General features: G+C 31.7%; 6 protein-coding genes across 7 annotated transcripts; 2 read left to right on the forward strand and 4 right to left on the reverse strand.

The window, feature by feature from the left end:
* The first annotated feature begins 890 nt into the window (after positions 1–890).
* LOC123672903 (gastrulation defective protein 1 homolog) lies at positions 891–7709 on the forward strand. Its single transcript, XM_045607236.1, has 7 exons — positions 891–1201; positions 3407–3527; positions 3601–3768; positions 3948–4111; positions 4168–4450; positions 4599–4895; positions 7041–7709. The coding sequence occupies exons 1-7, from the start codon at positions 986–988 to the stop codon at positions 7652–7654; spliced, it is 1863 nt and encodes a 620-aa protein (XP_045463192.1). The 5' UTR covers positions 891–985; the 3' UTR covers positions 7655–7709.
* Positions 7710–8342: 633 nt separating this feature from the next.
* LOC123672904 (leucine-rich repeat protein soc-2 homolog) lies at positions 8343–9848 on the reverse strand. Its single transcript, XM_045607237.1, has 3 exons — positions 9072–9848; positions 8762–9020; positions 8343–8695 (listed from the first exon to the last, which is right to left on the reverse strand). The coding sequence occupies exons 1-3, from the start codon at positions 9557–9559 to the stop codon at positions 8492–8494; spliced, it is 951 nt and encodes a 316-aa protein (XP_045463193.1). The 5' UTR covers positions 9560–9848; the 3' UTR covers positions 8343–8491.
* Positions 9849–9936: 88 nt separating this feature from the next.
* On the forward strand, positions 9937–11224 carry LOC123672905. The gene has a single exon (XM_045607239.1). It carries the CDS (start codon positions 10086–10088, stop codon positions 11004–11006), a length of 921 nt encoding a protein of 306 aa, XP_045463195.1. The 5' UTR covers positions 9937–10085; the 3' UTR covers positions 11007–11224.
* Positions 11221–15058, reverse strand: LOC123672902. Its single transcript, XM_045607235.1, has 2 exons — positions 13566–15058; positions 11221–12992 (listed from the first exon to the last, which is right to left on the reverse strand). The coding sequence occupies exons 1-2, from the start codon at positions 14907–14909 to the stop codon at positions 11370–11372; spliced, it is 2967 nt and encodes a 988-aa protein (XP_045463191.1). The 5' UTR covers positions 14910–15058; the 3' UTR covers positions 11221–11369.
* A 74-nt stretch (positions 15059–15132) lies between these two features.
* LOC123672906 lies at positions 15133–16464 on the reverse strand. Of its 2 annotated transcripts, XM_045607240.1 has the most exons (3): positions 16261–16464; positions 15888–16197; positions 15133–15796 (listed from the first exon to the last, which is right to left on the reverse strand). In XM_045607240.1, the coding sequence occupies exons 2-3, from the start codon at positions 15904–15906 to the stop codon at positions 15408–15410; spliced, it is 408 nt and encodes a 135-aa protein (XP_045463196.1). In that variant the 5' UTR covers positions 15907–16197; positions 16261–16464; the 3' UTR covers positions 15133–15407. The 2 variants fall into 2 exon arrangements, with proteins under 2 accessions (XP_045463196.1, XP_045463197.1); XM_045607241.1 differs by having other exon boundaries at positions 15888–16464.
* Positions 16465–18572: 2108 nt separating this feature from the next.
* Positions 18573–19480, reverse strand: LOC123672907 (mediator of RNA polymerase II transcription subunit 18). The gene has a single exon (XM_045607242.1). It carries the CDS (start codon positions 19329–19331, stop codon positions 18657–18659), a length of 675 nt encoding a protein of 224 aa, XP_045463198.1. The 5' UTR covers positions 19332–19480; the 3' UTR covers positions 18573–18656.
* Positions 19481–19885: the final 405 nt, after the last annotated feature.

The following is a 19885-nucleotide window of genomic DNA, read 5'->3' on the forward strand; positions in this document are numbered from 1 at the left end:
CGTGTGTCCGAAAATGAATTGGTTTTTTGAAACCAAAAAAAAATTGAGGGTGTAATCCAGTCAGTAATTCCTCACAATACATCGAAGTAAAAATAAATCGCAAATTTTGCGAACATCGACAATACGAATTGAGGGAGTCGACACCAATCACAAAACTGAAGATATTTTGAAAGATTGGGCAAAGAACATGAAAACATAAAAAGGGGAAGATTATAAAGAATAGACCAACTGTAAAGTATATGTGGAATTCTTTCTGATATCAAGAATCGGAGTCAAGAAATAATCTTCATAAATATAAAATGGCCTCGAATAAAAAAATAGCTACTTTTTTGATTCAGAGTCAATTTAGGTCAGTTCAACGCACACTTAAAACGGAAAGATTATTCTCCTCATCGCTACTAAGATGTCTCTAGTTTGCTCATTTACTCTTGAAGAACCTTATTAAAGTAGCGACTTTTGAAGCGATCAGCTTTCTTGAATTTCAATGGTATTGGTCCCTTATCACTTGATTTCCTATGGCGCTCACATCGTCTTTCTATCAATGTCGTATTTTGAGGTTAAATCTACAATAGATCACGAGATCGACGACTTTTGACAAAACAAATGAAAATTTTAAATGATGCCTTTGATTGGTCAAACCTTTGTATAGCCTCACCTTGAAGAAGAAAACAGAAAAGGGGCCCGTGCTAAGTCGAGTCGGCAGATTTATTTTGAACACAATCTAATTAGTGAGTACACCATATATGGTGTATATGAACAATCTTAAGCTCTACCCTCCATTGTCTATGCCTATACCATAGAAATATAATATATTCAGTAATATAATATTTCTATGGCCTATACTGCATAATTCTGTGACTATACGTTAATCTTTATGTCTGTGACTCAAAAGTCAAAAGCAAATTTAATTCAAAACACAGAATGACAGAACACATATGTATATACATTCTTTTTTTCAAAAAAACATAGTGATTCAAGAAGCATAATGAATAAAGGAAAAATAACTTTTGGCAAAATAAGTGCCAATTTTGGAGAAAACTCTCAGAAAATAGAAGCCAGCGGCTCAATAGGTCAAGTTTCATCATTCAATGTAGAAGAAATACAACACCTAGATGATGAGGTGGAAAAAGAAAGGGAAAAAATCCAGAATCTGATGGGAATAACATCTTTCGGAAAAAAAGCGAAGAGTTTCGACGTACAGGTATGTAATTACAAAAAGTTGAAATCATAATAATTACAATAAGAACTTTTAGATGATATTGATTGTTTAACGCTAATCAACTGATAGATTCATAATACATATATAAATTCGCCGATAAATATATACTTATGATTTTTGATTTTCATTCAAAGTTGACCTTTTCTGTACTATATTCCCCTATAAAGGACCCCGCACGTTTAGTACGGAAAATGGCTTTCCGTGAATTTGGCTGAATTTTTGATATGTTGTAGTTCTTGATGAACTGATCAGAAAAGTCCTTAGCCACAAAGCTCAAAAATGGACAGTTTTCGAGATATGGAGCTTTGAAAATGGATTTTTTGCAATTTTTGGGGTTTTTGCTCATCAATCGGGGAGCTCTCATTTCTGGTTCTGATGGAATTTGGATGTTCGGCGGCCAGAACCCGACTGAGAAATGATCTACCTTGGTTATATTAGGCACCGCCATCGATAATTTTTTATACACTGCTCCACATTGGCTATGAAATGAGATATAAAATCCAAGATCTTCCATACATCTTTTCAAGCCACAAGATGACGCCAGAATAATTCACATGACCGAGAAACGACATATTGTGAGATTTTTTTAAGACAGGCCATAATATCTGAATCCTCATATATCTGATGTCCAATAATATCAAATATGTTAGCCGAAATGTTCATAACCAGGCATCGCGAGCTGTAATGGGGGAAAATGGGAAAATCATAATCATATTTCCTCAGGGATAACAATTGTGATCACTATTGATCTCATTTACATATGATATGTGATTTGTTTCTCACAAATCTCGATAATCTGACAATGGGGTGCCAAGACATTTTCCTTGGAATGTCTCGAAATTGATGATAGCATCTCACAGACAAACGAATCCGTGAAAATGTCTGCAGTTTTGATGCAATATAGTACTATACGCGTAGAATATAGAAGTCCAAGTGTTGGAAGCTAACTATGAATGGAACATCCGATATTAACCCACGAATTCTTGAAAATAATTTTTTTTTCTATGAACTTTTTGAACTTCACACATACGAATGAATACTATCTAATAATATGATCGTTGGCTAAATGAATGAGTAGATCAATCAAAAACAATATAATAATGAGAGTGACATTCATAATAATAATAACAATAATGATAATAAACAAAAAACAATTTGAAATTATATTAGCAATCGCAAGAAATCATTTAGAATATTATGAATCGAATCGAGGGCAAAATTATCATTATTATTATTATGAATGTTATTCTCATTATTATATTGTTTTTGATTGATCTACTCGTTCATTTAGCCAACGATCATATTATTAGATAATATTCATTCGTATGTGTGAAGTTCAAAAAGTTCATAGAAAAAAAAAATTATTTTCAAGAATTCGTGGGTTAATATCGGAAGTTCCATTCATAGTTAGCTTCCAACACTTGGACTTCTATATTCTACCCAGATAGTACTGTATTGTATCAAAACTGCAGACATTTTCACGGATTCGTTTGTCTGTGAGATGCTATCATCAATTTCGAGACATTCTGAGGAAAATGTCTTGGCACCCCATTGTCAGATTATCGAGATTTGTGAGAAACAAATCACATATCATATGTAAATGAGATCAATAGTGATCACAATTGTTATCCCTGAGGATATATGATTATGATTTTCCCATTTTCCCCCATTACAGCTAGCGGTGCCTGGTTATGAACATTTTGGCTAACATATTCGATATTGTTGGACATCAGATATATGAGGATTCAGTTATTATGGCCTGTCTTAAAAAAATCTCACAATATGTCGTTTCTCGGTCATGTGAATCATTCTGTGTGGCATGAAAAGATGTATGGAAGATCTTGGATTTTGTATCTCATTTCATAGCCAATGTGGAGCAGTGTATAAAAAATTATCGATGGCGGTGCCTAATATAACCAGGGTAGATCATTTCTCAGTCGGGTTCTGGCCGCCGAACATCCAAATTCCATCAAAACCAGAAATGAGAGCTCCCCAATTGATGAGCAAAAACCCCAAAAATTGCAAAAAATCCATTTTCAAAGCTCCATATCTCGAAAACTGTCCATTTTTGAGCTTCGTGGCTAAAGACTTTTCTGATCAGTTCATCAAGAACTACAACATATCAAAAATTCAGCCAAATTCACGGAAAGCCATTTCCCGTACTAAACGTGCGGGGTCCTTTGTCAGGAATTGATGGAACAGATGATTAAATCCACAAAAGCAGAAATTCCCCAAACTCCTGTTGAAGAAGAAAGTGATGATGATGATGATGATGATCTTATTGGACCTCCAGTGCCAACTGATTTAGGTCAGTTAATTTTCTCTTAATTTTTTTGATTGAAGAGTATAATATTTAATAATAAATTATTTCTCCTATTCAGAAAACTCAACTTCAGAAAAAGGTGCATTGGAAAAAGAAAGTGATTCAGAAAGTGATGCCGAAGATTCACAAGTTTTCATTCCTCACTCCCAAGAAGCAACTATGATTCATGGAAATAAAGCTGTTACTGCACTTAATCTGGATCCTAGTGGTGCTCGACTCGCCACGGGTATGTTTCTTGAATATCTATTAAATAAGATTAGTAATGGTCTTCTCAATAGTTTCCAAGATAGATAACAAATTAAGGTAGAAATAAAGAAGGAAATGAGTTTAAATTAGTATGAAATGTCTTCATCTATTATTTGCAACTATTACTTTAGCAATTGAAATTATTATAGTTTTTTTCAGGTTCTGTTGATTATGATGTTAGTTTCTGGGATTTTGCTGGAATGGATTCAAATCTGAGAAGTTTCAGAACTTTGCAACCAGCTGAAAATCATCCTATCAGAGGTTTATATTATTCAGGTACTGGTGATTTGCTTCTAGTTATATCTGGAGCATCTCAAGCTAAAGTAAGTTCAGTCAAATATAATTTAAATTAAAAATATTCTACTTGATTATTTTGTAGGTTTTAGACAGGGATGGCTTTGAGAAATTGGAAACTGTGAAAGGAGACATGTATATAACAGATCAAGCTAGGACTAAAGGACATACTGCTGGACTATTTGGTGGTGGTTGGAATCCAGTTATAAAGGAAGAGTTTATGACAAGTAGTGCTGACGGCACAGTGAGAACCTGGGACTTTTATAATGGAGGGAAAAATCACAAGACTGTTATTAAGTGTAGAGGTCAGAATGGCCTAAAAGTAACTCCTACTTCTATTACCTATAATCGTGAGGGTAAAATTATAGGTAGGTACTATAAATTAGGAAATATTATTAAATGCTATCGTTTGATAAATTAAAATGTAGAACTGCATTTTTGGATATAAATCTGTAATGATAAGGGAAAGTATCCCCAATTCAACAATAGATTGTAATGAAATTTTGTTTGTCTTAGGTTGTGGCTGTGCTGATGGTTCGATTCAACTTTGGGACTTAAGAAAGAGCTCAATTGCTCCTGCTACCCAACTTCGTAAAGCTCATTTACCTTCAGAAATATCAAGCATCAGATTCTCCCACATTGGTAATTATTTGCTCACAAGAAGCCTGGATTCCACTATGAAGTTATGGGATATAAGAGCTATGAAAACATGTACGAAAGAAGTAGGGGATCTATATACTAGATATGATACGACAGATGCCATTTTCAGCCCTAATGATAAGATAGCAGTTACCAGTCACTCACTTGATAAAGGTATGATCATTTTATTTCATTCACATATCGGGTGAGTACAAGCAGAACCTTTAAAGTTCATTTCTTATCAAAGTAATTTTACATGCTGTAGCATTTCAGGAGTAATGTTAATTCTTTAAAAATTATCTATAAATGATCTTCAAAGGTTTAAAATCATCTATTACCAAATATATATTTCAGAAATTTACTCAAAACTCATTTAGATTTCTCTCAAAATTAATGTTTTGGACATTATTCTGCGTGTACACTTACATTAATTGTTTCTTTGATTAAATATAATGATTTTGTAAAATCTGACAATAAACTTCCTTTAATGTCTCATTTTTTACAGAATAGAATAAATATTATTGATAAATTCGTACTATTTCTGGAAAAAAATATTCATTTTATGCAGATACTCTTCTGTCTTCTAAAATTTTGCAGCTACTTATCACTCATTAAATACCTGTGCAAAATTTTTAAAAATATATTTTTTTGTAGAATTTTCACATTAATGATTAATATCACAATATTGAAGTTCGTTGCCTTTGAAACAATCATATTAGGTGTCTCGATACAAATGGATGGTATTCCAATACAATCAGGTACTAATGAATATTCAACTATACAAATCAAGAGTAAGCTCCAGTAATAAGTCTAGATATACAGGGTGTTTCCTAAACATGCGGCAAAAATTCAGGGGGTTGTTCCTTGGACTATTTTAAGCATGTTTTGTCCTTGGATGATTTTTGAAAAACTTCTTTGTTTCGAAGATACAGGGCGAACAACATTTTTCATATTTTTAAAATTAATAATAGTTTAAATAAAAATGCGTACCGCACTGTGTTTACTGAGTAGGTACAATTTATTTTTAAATTTGTTTAACAACATTCCAATTACTAAAAACGGCCAGTTTTTTGACTAAAAATTGATAAGTGCAGATGGTAAAGGAATACAGATTAAACACGGTTTTCATTTGAATTCGTTTGCTGGGTGTAACTTAATAAGAAATGATCCTGGTGTTTTTGAAAGGGTTCGGCAGTCAATGAGGAGAAGATTGGATGCTTGTATGCTGGCTAGAGGTGGTCATTTTCAACAGTTTTTGTAGGTTGAGTTGAATTTTCATATAATTTTTCATAATAAAATGTTATTATCTGAAATTTTGTTTCCCTATATCTTCGAAACAAATAGGTTTTTCAAAAATCATCAAAGGACAAAATATTCTTATAATAGTCCAAGGAACAACCCCCTGAATTTTTGCCGCATGTTTAGGAAACACCCTGTAGAGCCTTCAAGAGTCTCGGATGTCAATTCACCTGATTATTCTGTTTAAAGATATCTCTAGGATAAAGTATACTTTACTCTATCTCTCTTATTATTTCGCATAAAGTACGAAACAGCTATTGAACACAGGTTTGTTTATGTTTAATTTGACAGTTTGCTTTTGGCCTGTTCCAATCATAGCAAGGGCGTAAGGCTCTAGTGCGCTGAGCCCCGGGATGACGAGCATCTGACTCGAAAGCACTTACTATATCCAAATTTGGTGCAAAATGAGAACTGCATAAATAATCAATTTGTCTACCAAGAATGCCATCACTAATTCAATGATGACTGAGTGAATATAGCCAAAAAATTTTGCTATGTGAAACAGAAATAGCATTTCTTCAATTTGGTGATGGAGGAAAAACTAATCTTGTTAGTTTAATTCTGCATGCTATTAGAATTAGAGAGCTGCAGTACTGACTCTGTATGCGTTACATTCACAGATTGTTATTAATAAGAATTGAAGTCTAGATTGAACTACATTTATCTAATTTGTCTGCACTTTTATGTAATTTTCTGTGAGTAAAATGATACTTATTGGATTCATTCTTCCACAGAAAATAATATGATCTTAGCCATAAATCTGCAATTCGTAACTCATTGGCCTGATTTGTATGTTCTTCGATTACGTTGATTGATTTTTAACGTGTCTGTGAAACGTTATGTCATTATCAAGGCTGATGTGAATCCTGACTAATGCGTCTGCATATATGTTAGATTTATCGTTTACTTAGGTGGCATTTCTTAAACTCTATTATTTTTGTTAACAAAAAAAAAATGTTTTTTCATTTATCGAATGATCCATGTTTTATTTTAATTTCTAATCAGTTTTGATCTTTTCAGGAGAAAATATGGGCAACATATTATTTTACAGCATTCCTGAACTCAATCTGATTAAGAAAATCCCTGTAACAAATTCCCATACCATTAAGCTAGCATGGCACCCCAAACTGAACCAGATATTTGTTGGTACTGGAAATGGTATGGTTAAATGTTATTATGATGAAAAAGTGTCCCTTCGAGGTGCCACACTCTGTGCAGCTAAAATGCATAGAAAAACCCAACATTCTGAGATTGTCAGTACACAGCAAGTATTGACTCCTCACGCCTTACCCTTGTTCCGTCAAGAAAGGAGAAAAACTAGTCGAAAACAAATGGAAAAGGACAGATTGGATCCTGTGAAGTCTCGAAGACCAGATCTACCAATCACATCAGGGCAAGGTGGAAGAGTGGCTTCTAGCGGAAGTACTTTGAGCAGTTACGTTATAAGAAATCTTGGAATGAGTAAAAGGGTTAACGATGATCAGGATCCTAGAGAAGCAATCTTAAAGTATGCTAAAGATGCCGAAGAAAATCCATATTGGATTACACCTGCATATGAGAAGACGCAACCGAAAAAAATTTTTAATGATAGTTCAAGTGAAGAACCACCGCAAAAAAAGAACAAGCCCGATTAATTTTCAATAAAATCTTATATTATTGAAAAAGCTCGAATTAAATTATTGCGTGCAATAATAGTCTTAATTCATCCATATTCAAACACAAAGTATTAATAAAATAAAACAAAGTAATTTCCACTAACATTTTGATGTTGATGATTGTTTCTCCAAGACTGTAGCTTCTTCAAGATACATTTCGTATTTGTTTTATTTTATCTGTAATGAATTCCCATCAAGTAATGACTGAACCCATCAAATACATTAGTATCAATTTTGTATATTTTATTGTTCAAACCATTATAAAATCTGTTGCATTTAACAGTTCAAAAAGTTGAATATTTGTCGCTAGAGGTTCAAGTATCACAAAACAACCAATTGAATTGAATATCAAGCAATCAGCTTCTTTAGTTGAAAAGTTGCAGAAACATTTTTATATAATACTGATCCAATTGTTGATCGCAATGAATATAATAAATTTGTTTGCCAAGTTTTCTCCAACGGTAAATTGTAGAATTTCTTTGAAAAATCATTGCAGGAGAACTTTCCAAGAACATAGAAATATATCACTAAAATATAAAAACTTCAATAGAAAATTCAAACACTGAATGTAGTTTGAGGTTTACATTAAATTATTTTCTTTTTATTGTTATTTTTGAAAACATGCCTAATATGTATGTGTTCTTAGGAGGTCACGAATAATATCTCACAAATGAAAATCAATATATTTTATCAAACCTAAGTCTAAAAGTTACTTGAACCATGGAGGATCCACAAAAAATGTTTTAATAATGAAAAAATATTCTAATAAACACCATATTGTGTTAATCACAAGTTCCTTATAATAAAAGGCTTTTTTCAAAAGGTCACCAGATACTTGGACAGTTTAGGTATTTCAACTAGGACTTCTTCTTCATCACTATCAGATTCTGATAATGAATAATTCAGTTCTGAACTCCCATAGCTGTTTTCCCAATCTTCAGTGCTGCTATCAGAATCCAATGGTAGATCATCTGTACCATTTTGTAATTCTATACCAGGCAAAATTAAATTGGGAAATAACTAAAATAAATTGAATGTTTATATAATATACTTATAAATCTGAACACAAAAATTCTCTTATCTTACTTTATTCAGATCTTCTGAATAAGATAATGGGTTCTGCAATAGGTTTATCTTGACATAATTCATATTATTAATTAACGTATCTGGCAAAGTGTAAATCTCATTACTTTGAAGATGCAAATATCGTAAATTTTTTAATTTCATTACTTGAAGAGGAATATAACTGAAATTATTTTTATTCAAATTTAAATGTATTAACTCTTGTAAATATTCGAACTTCTTAGGTATCAAATGTAGTTTATTATCTTCAAGAGTGAGCCACCTAAAAAATATTTGATTTAAGTCTTTAATAACCACCAATAAGACAATGAACCTTAATTTTTTCAAGTTACAAATAGATTTTGGCAAACTTGACAGTTGATTATGCCTTGCTCCTAAGGTATTCAGATTTACTAAATTGCCAATTTCTTCTGGTAGTGATAGTAAACAGCAACTGTTACACCATAAAACCTCTAAACCAACAAGTTCCCCTATAAACGTGAGAGATCTAATTGGGTTATGACCTATGTTCAAATCCTTCAAGTGTATGAGTTCTTTCAGTACTGCAGGAAATGTATCCAAAGAATTATATTGGAGACTCAATTTCTTTATATTTTTGAGTTGAAATAATTGTCCAGGTAATGATGTCAGTCTGTTATGTGCTAAATTTAAGGAAGTTAGTTCAGTACAATTCAACAAATTTTCTGGGAAGTAACTTAGATCAAAATCATCTAATTCTAAATTAGATGCTTTAGACTGATAGGCTTTTTCTATTTTGGCAAGCACTCTGTTTCGTTGTATGAAATCGTACATAGGATTCATTATTCTTCAGATGTTTTCAAAGTTCAGAGATGAACTTAATACATTTAATTACATTGTCATTCCTCCAATAACATGAAAACGGAAAAAATATTCAGTCAGAATTAAGAAGCATTGAAAATTAATAGATATTCATTCTTAATTTCCAGATTGATAGAGCATTCAAATCAGCATATATTTTTGTAACATTTTGACATAATTCTATTTTTCTGTTTAAACCATAGATTGATCAAACGTATTAATCAAAGACTAGAAGGCAAATCACACCGTCTGCACTGTTCTACAAGTCTAATAAATAAAAAATAAGTGATTCATTCAACGTTCAGTAGATGATAACCGGAGCAGAGACACCTATGCTCAACCTTTCACTCCGTCTAGATGCCAGTGAAAGTAATTTCCAAAAACAATTTATTGATATTCTGTGTACTAATTGATTGATTCCATAGAAAACAATGAAAAAAATAAACAAAAAATCATTAACCTTGAAGTAGCCATTTTTAACAACAATACAAAAAATATTTGAAAAATAATGGTTAAAAGGCGATTTCACAAAAAAAATTCGCAAACGTCCAGTGATGAAAGCGATAGTGATGATTTTTATGAGGAAGAATCCATGTCTGAAGCTCAACCCAAAAAATATAGCTTACGACAAAGGAAAGAAGCAAATTTCGCCAAAGACTTTGATTATGATATCGTTGAAGACTATGATACCAATGTCGTTTCTGGTAGCGAAGTATTACGTTCTGATGATGATGACTTCGGTTTGAATAATGGGACAAAAAAAAAATCAGCACTAGATAACAAATCGAAAACTTCATCTAAAAGCTTGAAAGCTGTGGACAACGGCGGTATTTCAAATTGCATAATAACTAAATGTAAAGATAGGGAACTAGAACCAGAAATTCCTAAAGATAAACAAAGTTCGGCTGATATGATCGACTTTGAAGATGTTATAAGAGCTGATGTTCTTGTAAATAAAAGTAGAATTGATTATGATACTATTATTGAAAAAACAGAGATCAAAATTGAAAAAAAAGAGTCTGAGGAGGTATCAAATATTAGCAAAAAAGAAAAAACATTTAAATTAAAAGCCAATGGAGAACCAGCAAAGAAAAGAGGCCGTAAGCCCAAAAAGAAATTAGAAGTATTGCAAACACCAACCTATAAGAAAAGAAAATTTGAAGAAAATGTTTATGAGACATTCACTAATGAAACTACAGGTTTGCCTATAAATAGTGTTCTTGGAATGACAGAATCCCTGTATGAATTAGCTGAAAGATACCATTTGCAAGGTGGCATAATGGTAGATGAAATGGAACCCTTGCCATTAGAACCAATATTGAATGAAAACGTGTCAGAAACCTCTAAAAATGTATACCTTGGAGGTAACAATGAAGTTCCTTTACAACAATCAGACGCTGCTGCGTCAGAGGCTATAGAAACTTTCTAATTGTTTAGAAATATAATACTTCAGCTTTAATAATATATTTTTTATTTGAATTACATTCTAAAAATGTAGTTTTCTATAATTTGTGATAAAGATTTCCAAAAGTGCAGATTTTCTGAGATATATATGAATTTTGTTGAAATTGAATTTTCAATCATGAAATTGTATGTAGGATTGTATTTTGAGTTGAAATATTTGAAATTAAAATATTATTTTCTTCAGCTGTTATTGCACTCATCCTAAAAAAAGGGTTATTTTAAAAAAAAATTTATTCATATAAAAAAATGTACAGTATATACTATATCACACAAAAATATAATAAATATAACAATCGATTACAAAATTTTACTCTCCTAAAAGAAGGATTCAACAATTCAATAAAGCATTCAAGTTGTTGAGATAACTCCTCAAGTTATCATCGTAACCTATTCCCCTTATCCTTTCAATACTTTTAATTTTTTCTACAATATTTTCCTTTAGAATTGAAATTTCAGTTGGTATCGTTTTTGCCAAAATATTAACTAAGTTGAAATAAATTTTAGAATTGAATGCCAAGTGTTTTTCAGTTAAAAGAAGCAGGCTTTTAACAACTTCTTCCTTCAATTGATCATAAAAATTGCAAGTAACTATATACATGATGATACTTAGTGCCATGTTTCTTTGACTATGAAAAATATACACTTCACATAAACCAAACAGAGTTTCTCTAACAACAATTTTCAATAAACTAATTGATGTACTGCATTTCACATATTCATTCAATAATTTAAGAGCTTTTGATACATTCACCTCACTTTCTTTTGTTGGATGTTTGAAATAAATGGTACTGACCTTTTCTAATATGACTCTAGCACTACTCTCTCGAATTAAGCATAAATAAATTGGAGACTCTGCCACTGAGTAATAGGGAATATATTTTGAAATTAAGTCTCGTAATGTTCTTTGTACATAGAAATCATCATTTTGACCCAATTTAAGCACTCCTTCAAAATATAAATGCCAAGTTTTTCTAATTGCATCCAGAAAAGGATGAGAAATTTTACCCATCACAAACTCTGTTGGAAAGAGCAAGCAGGATATTAATTTGATTGCCGGACTGGAGGTCTTGTGCCTATCATATAATAAAGTATTGCACTGCAATAGCGCTATCGATAAACAAGTGTATATTCTAAGAATGACCATTTCATTCTTTATTTGAGGTAGATGTATTATTAAGCTTTGATCGAGATTTTCGAAACACATCTCACAAAATCTACTCAAAACTGGTGAATTCAAAAATAAATTTTTATTAGTGCCTAAAATTTCTATGAAATTTACGAAAGGATCTGAAAAATTATTAATTCCATTTTTAATACACAGAGGTATACTTTCCAACTTCAAAACATTAGAAGTTATTTCTTCATAGTTCTGAGTTGAGTACAAGCATATTCTTAACCAACATTGAACAACAGTTTTCTCTTGAATTTGTGTTAAGGAAACTTCTGTTGGATAATCCTTCAAAATCGTACAAAGATAATTTTCAGTCACTTTGTAATTTACAGCTTCAGCCGTGAAAAAACCAAATGCATCATTGAGTATATCAGGTGAATGTTTGCTTATTTCTGCAGCCAGTTCTCCCACCAAAGGAGAACAAGATGAATTATTACCAATTTGTTTCAAAACAGGATATATGTTCTTTTTGAGGGGACCTTCCCAATATGACCATGAATCCTCGGAATTGATTTTCCTTACTGAGAAAAGTAAAGTTTTCAATGCAGATTCTAGGTCCAAGTAATAGCATGTGGCTAAATATTTTATAATCCACTGATCCACAAGTGTCCATTGGTGAAGTTGCATACATTTACTAAATTTCACAATATGATAAAAACCATTAAAGAATTCTTTGATGATAGGAAAATTATTCTGATTTTCAGAAGCTTCCTGCAATACTTTGACCAATGGTGCAGTTACTTTTTCTATGCTTCTATTTTCTCTTACCATTCTGAAGAGCTGAAATTGAAGTCATAACATTAATTTGAATCTCATGAATGCGTGAAAGTTTTTCTTCAGAAATAATTATAATATCATTTCATGATATTTTTTCTATATATAGTAAATACCCCATTATCCGAACCCCTGTCATTCGGATTCCCGATTATCTGGACGTCCCAGAGTCCCCAATATGTGACGAGGGGTCGATCAGAAATTTTTCTCAAAAGAATATATATATACTACGATTTTGTTATTGCTTCAATCAGATGCAAATGAAAATCGCGGATTACTTCAAACCAGAATGATATCAATATATTATGAATATTTAAGAAGAACTAGTCAATTTATTTATTTATTTTTTAATGAATATTTTTCATTTTGGTGAGTGTTTTTTAAGTTTTTCTCGATAGATACTTATAGCATAATTTTTGCTAATATGTATGATAATCTCTACTCTTCGATTATCAAAATTCCTAACGACAATATTAGTCCGGATAATGGGGTTCCTACTGCATCACAGCTTAAGTACAATAAGCTAATCTGCTGACTGAAATATCTATATATTCTTAAAATAAAATATTAGAAACTTACAAATGATATATATATGTTGAGATTTGTGAGGGTAACCATTTTTTCTTTCAAAATTCCAAAAACAGATGCGATTCTTTTGCTCAGCTCTTCTTGATTGATTTGCATCAAACCTATGAGTAACTGAAAGACTCTACATATCCCAACTTCATCTAAATTTCCAATTTTGAAAGGACTTAGTTGTGAAAATATTCTACATTTAACTTTACCCCAGTGACTTGGTTGCCGAGACAAATAGTCGTTGAGTAAACCAATAAAAATTTCAAACTCGTCTTCACAATCCCTTGGACTAAATATAATGATATCCAAATGTTCTGTGAACTCAATACAATTAATGTACATACCAGATTTATATTTTGATGAAATATTTAGCCGTTTACTGAAGTAGTCCCAGATTATCAATAACAATTCAAGTTTTTTATCATTAGGCCATATTTTATTGTTCAATTTATAGAGTATTTTCAAATGTTTTGAAATATCACATGCTGTGTTCAAAGAATTAATTAATTTATCTCTTAAAAAATCCAAATTTGGCATAACCATCTGTTCAAATATTTTTCCATCAATTTGGGGAAAATTTATGTTGACTAAATCCTTTAGAAGCCATAAACTGAATAAAGCATCATCTTCTTCTAAAACAGCTTTGACCTTCTCCCAAAATATGTCAGAATTGAATTTCTCCACCAAAATTATGTATAACACCTTCCAAAAATTCTCAACACAGGGACATAAAAAAGAAGAATTTTCAATACCAAATTCTTTGACGAAATATTTTCTAGTTAAAAGAACCAAATTCCTAATGATTTGTGTTATGTTTTCTTCAATAACATTTTTGGAGCAGTCACATTTTATTCTTATCGATAAAATGTACAATTGTATATCCAAAAAACAATGAAAATATTCAAATATTGGGCAATTCACACTTTGTTTTGTTGAATAACATAGCTTCATCAAAACTTTTTCTTCAAATGTCTCAAGGGAAAGTATTGAAACTGATATTGAATCAATAGCTTCTATAATATTTTTCCGTTTTGTAGGCTCTATTAGATTATAAGTGAATTGGTGTATGGCTTTTAATCCATCATTCACATCCAACCTAGCTTGAACTACATCTTTGAATGCTGGATTACTATCTAGTAATACCAAATTCTGAATGAAAATCCATTGCTTCCTTATATATTTTGAAATGAGTATAACTTCTTCTAGAAGAACACTTATCATAAACTTTCTGTTTCCTAACACAAGGACTTCATTATTCCCAACGAAATTTCCAGACAAGAACTTAATGTAATGATTTGAATCATTGGTATGACAAAAAAACAATTGCTTTTCAGTCATATGCAACATATTAATTATTATGCTTATGGTCGTATACAGAAAAATTTTACATTTTATATTCAATCACAATCCTGTTTAAATCACGATGAGAAATATTCTTATTGGTTTAAATGTTTACAAACAACATAGACAAAAAATTTATCTATGGTATATATGCATACAACACAGAACCACCAGCGTTGCCAACCCAAAATCTTGAGATTACCGTACCAGGGATGAGAAATTACCGTATTTGGGACACTTTTACCGTACACAGAACCACAGAAGTACATAGAGAAAGAGATAAACAATTCTTTCTATTCTATGGCCATACCTAACCTACAAATTGTAATTTAAACTTGTCAAAATTTAACTAAGCCCTAAATCAAAGATTAGGGAGAGAAAGAAAAAATGCTTTGTCAAATTAGTGGAATTTTTAATTCAATTGAATAAACATAATAAAATGTACAGAAGAATATATACATAAAAATAAGTAATATATAAGTAATCTTAAATGTGAATCATTATTCATTGCATAGATTTCTTAGTTTTTGATTTTTTGTATTCACTTAACAAGCACATTTCTTTCAAGTCATCATCATATCTTCTGTTGAATTTATTAACAAAGTTTGCTTTCAACTCATTAGCAAAAATAATATGAGCATCTTTGGAAAGGTATCGTTTTGATTCACATATCAATCTTGAGATATTTGTTCTATTGGTAGCCTCGATGGGTCTTCCTTTGCAAAAACAGTGGGGAACTTTACGCCTAAATATTTTGCACTTCAAAGAATTGATTTTAGCCTTCATTCTTTCAATTCTCTGGTTGGTTAAGGGGCTCAGCTTACTACCACTACGTTTGGGGGTGGCCGAACTGCTACTTGCTTCTGTAAAACCTTCTGATTCCATTGTAACATCTAGAAAAAAGAAAAACAATTTCATCTTATTGCATTTAACACTAATTTGAATTGATAATTTCATTCAACAACTTCAAGTAACTAGACTTACAAATATGATTTGCATTCATGTGTCCTCTTTTCAAAAATTTATATTTCAACCGTCTATGACAAATTCATCTTCATCAACTTCGATACTAGAACTTTAGCAATTTTAGAATCATGAAATATTTTGGAAAGTAATGGGGATAAGTGGTCCATAGTAAGAAACGAAATATTGTGTTCTGCTAGAAATCCAGATAACTTAATTCGCTTATGAATTCTGCATTGCATAGCGCACATCTCGCTCTATATTGGTTGTTTTCAACTGGTCGCAGCCATGCCCTGTATTCTTCCATTTGCATACAAGAACTCTTAAATTTCTGTAAAACCACTTAAATAGAAGGATTTCTGCAACAATTTATTATTTGAAAATTAATATTTACCTGCACCCTGTGAGTCATCTTCGTTGTCTCAGATTTTGAGTCATTACCAGTATCACTACTAGACATTTTGTTTTTCAGAATCGCGTATTTATCAATTAATATGCGAGAAATTAATATTGTTAAATATTGAAATGATATTTCTATAATGTCTTTCAATGATTAACACTGGGTTACTTTTAATTCTATTTAATATATATAATATAACTTTGTACAACTTACAATTTGGTATGGTTTTGGAACTTGCGTTCTTGAAGACTTAAGATTCTTAAGTCTTCAAGAACGCAAGTTCCAAAACCATACCTGTAAAAATCATCTGTTTTTTTTTCTGATTTTTACAGGTTGTTATTTTACATGAACATAGAATGTTGTGCTATTACACAGAAATAAAACTTCTTTTTATCGATACATTACAATTTCAAAAGCCACTATTACAATGAGCTCAAAAAAAAAATCGTAATTGAAATTACGAAATTACCGTATTTTGGCGTACGGTAGCCCCTTCGGACCGTATACCGTATTTGGCATCAATTTACCGTACAAATACGGTAATTACCGTACGGTTGGCAACGCTGAGAACCACAGACTACTAGTCTTTGACAGAACACTATAAAAAAATGTCTAAAAAAATGTTTTTAGACATCTTAATAATCTGATCAAGTTTTTATGAATAATTCAGTTCTTAACTTCTCATAGATATTTCGTTTTATCATTTCCCGGATATTCCAATAACAAAAGAGTTTTAATCAAAAAATTTTACAGCTTGAACAGTAATTTAATTTTGTTGTGTTCATAAATTAACTTCGAGAACAGCGCGGTGTAAACTATTTTTGAACTTACATAAAAAGGAAATTGACAATTACAATTATAAACTTCAATTGTTGTTTCTTTGTGTTCAGGTATACAGGGTGAGTTGGGAGGAACGCATCAAACTCCAGGTGTAAAAATAATTTTTTAAAACCCATCTGTTCTTATAAGATTCTCATTTGTTTTGAAAAAATAGCATAATTACAAACAAACAAAATTGCCTACATTAACATGGTTTTAATTATAGCGTTGTTAAGGTTAATGTTAAAAAATACCGCCATTACAGGTAATCTCTAAACATATTCTACTTTGTCTGCGAAGGGCTCTCGTTATTTTTTGAGTGATTTTCAATGTCTTTCTTTGAGAAACACTGTCACATCACATTTCTTATTCGTCAAATTAGCGCCTCTCGAGTGTCGACTTTTACTTTGTATAGCTCCTTTTTAAGCCCCCAAACAATAATCCAGTGTTGTAAGGTCTGGAGATCTTGGAGGCCAACTAATAGTACCACCGCGACTAATCTATAGTCCTGGAAACTAATTTTCCAAATTTGAAAAAGTGTGTGGCATTTTATAAGGCTTTAATCCTACAAACTCTAAAATAAACGCGTCAAAAACACTGACCAGAACAACAAAATTTGCCAAACAATCGGTACGTAGAAAACTATTCAAAACATTTGGAAACAAAGGAGAATCAGATAAGAACATACGAGTTTTTTAAAATTATTTTCACGTGTTCAATACTCATTTGGAGTTTGGTGCGTTCCTCCCTACTAACTCTGTTTAAGTTAGTTAAGTTTATCTGAGCCACAGAAAAGAGAGGTATTACCTCTCTATTCTGTGTCTGAGCAATGTAATTGTTATTATATAATATTGCATATAAATTATAACATTGTATTCAAATAAACGCAAATGTTTGATTTAATTTTACAATTCCCTTCCAACCTTTGAGAATTTGTTTTATATAGGACTACAACAAAGTTTTTCCTCTTTCTATTACAACAATTTTCTAAACATGTTGGTACAAGTTTCGTTTCTTACAACATCACAAAAAGGCTTAATTCAGCTCAAAAACCATTTCGAACCATATTTGGAGGGTAAAATTAGTGAGGATATATTAAAGTAATTAACATGAATTAAGTCGAATGATCTAGTGGTCACTTGCGCAAATTCTATCACATTCACCATGTTCCCTGGACTTGGCACCTTTACAAAATTTGTTGAAGGACTTATAATGAAAAAAATGCAATGGCAAAGCCATTAAAAAAATTACAATTATATATTCAATCAAGTTTATAGACAGGTCAGAAAAACTTCTGTTAGACCTAATATAAAATGCTTACTTATAAGATTACACATAAACAACTTCAACAGAAATTGCTAAGTGAAGTTCTTGTGAATAAATGAACTTCAAATAAACTTTTATCATGTAAAAAAAAGTTTAGCAATGAAGCAAAGGTTTAGAAATAAATGAGAATCAGGGATTTCATTGGAAATTACTACTATCAGTTTAGAAAAAGAAAATAATTATTTTATTGAATACTAGAAATTCTAATGGTGATATGATAAATGTAATAAGTGAAATCATTGAAGTTATGCCATAGTCCCAAGTCTTTTATAATCAATCTTCTCTAACTGCACTAAAGGTTTAAGTTGTTCTGCGAATACCCTCATATCTTCAGCAATAGCATCTTGTCCGGTTGGTGCCAAAACAGACAATTCCACTAAGTAACTTTGTGAGATAGGTTCCACTCCCTCACCTGGTTTACTATTCATATTACCCATTTTGAATATCTTTGATACAGTTATCTTCATTCGTCCTTTTCTGAACATATAACCTCTAGCAATATATTCAAAATCCATACGACATCCCAGTTCAGTTAAAAACTCAACAACAGTTGAACTGCAAGCCATGTCGATGCTTGATCTTACTATAGTGGGTCTGTTCTTATCACCAAGTTCCTGTTGTCCAACATACCGAAGTTGCCAAGGGGATTCTGGCACATCTAGTGCTCTTCTGACTCTCAAAGGCAATACCATTGGTGCAGCTCCCGTTCCTTGAGCTCTTAGAGCAAAACTTAGTTCGTGATCATGGAATGATTCGGGACCACTGTCAACATTATCGCAAAGCCCTCGTAGTCTGTGCAATAAAACTTCAACGTATTGGTCAAGAACTGAACCTTGGAGAAGATATTCTTGATTGGGTATTATGTTGCATTTCAACGCAGCACTCAAAGAGTCCATAGCAGATCCAGGAGCAGCAGTCATCTTATATTTATTTATTTGGAGGTATTGTCGAATTTCTTAAAATAAATTTGTACGATGAATAAAAACGAAAGATGTTAATAAAAAGTTGTAATATTAATCCCTCACAAAAAATGGGTGAGTGAAATCATTGGTTAAAAACACAGAACAGAACCACAGACTACTTCTTAGAACATAGAATAGCATGAAATAACACAAGGTTAAAACTGGTGAACGGAAATCCGCCATTAGCTACCGTCCATGATTCAATTTTCAGTAAACTTTAGCGTTTCCAGGGTTCTTATTACTTATTATAGGAGACTCTCAATAAAGGCCCCCAACCATGGACCAAACATTGATTCGAAACTGCCTTGACTAGTGTAAACTTCCCCTAAAATCTGACGGTCTCCTTCGGAATCACCCTGTATAGTTGGGTTGTGTTTCATTCAAAGTGCAATTTATTTGTGAAGACATCAGTTTTGAATTGACTACAGGGTTCCTAAATTGGAGGTACAAATGAAAATTACAAATTTCTTGCATCATTTTAAGAAAAAAGTCCTATAACATGAGTCCGCAAA

The sequence above is a fragment of the Harmonia axyridis genome, chromosome 2 (assembly GCF_914767665.1).
Source record: "Harmonia axyridis chromosome 2, icHarAxyr1.1, whole genome shotgun sequence".
Classification (NCBI taxonomy): domain Eukaryota; kingdom Metazoa; phylum Arthropoda; class Insecta; order Coleoptera; family Coccinellidae; genus Harmonia; species Harmonia axyridis.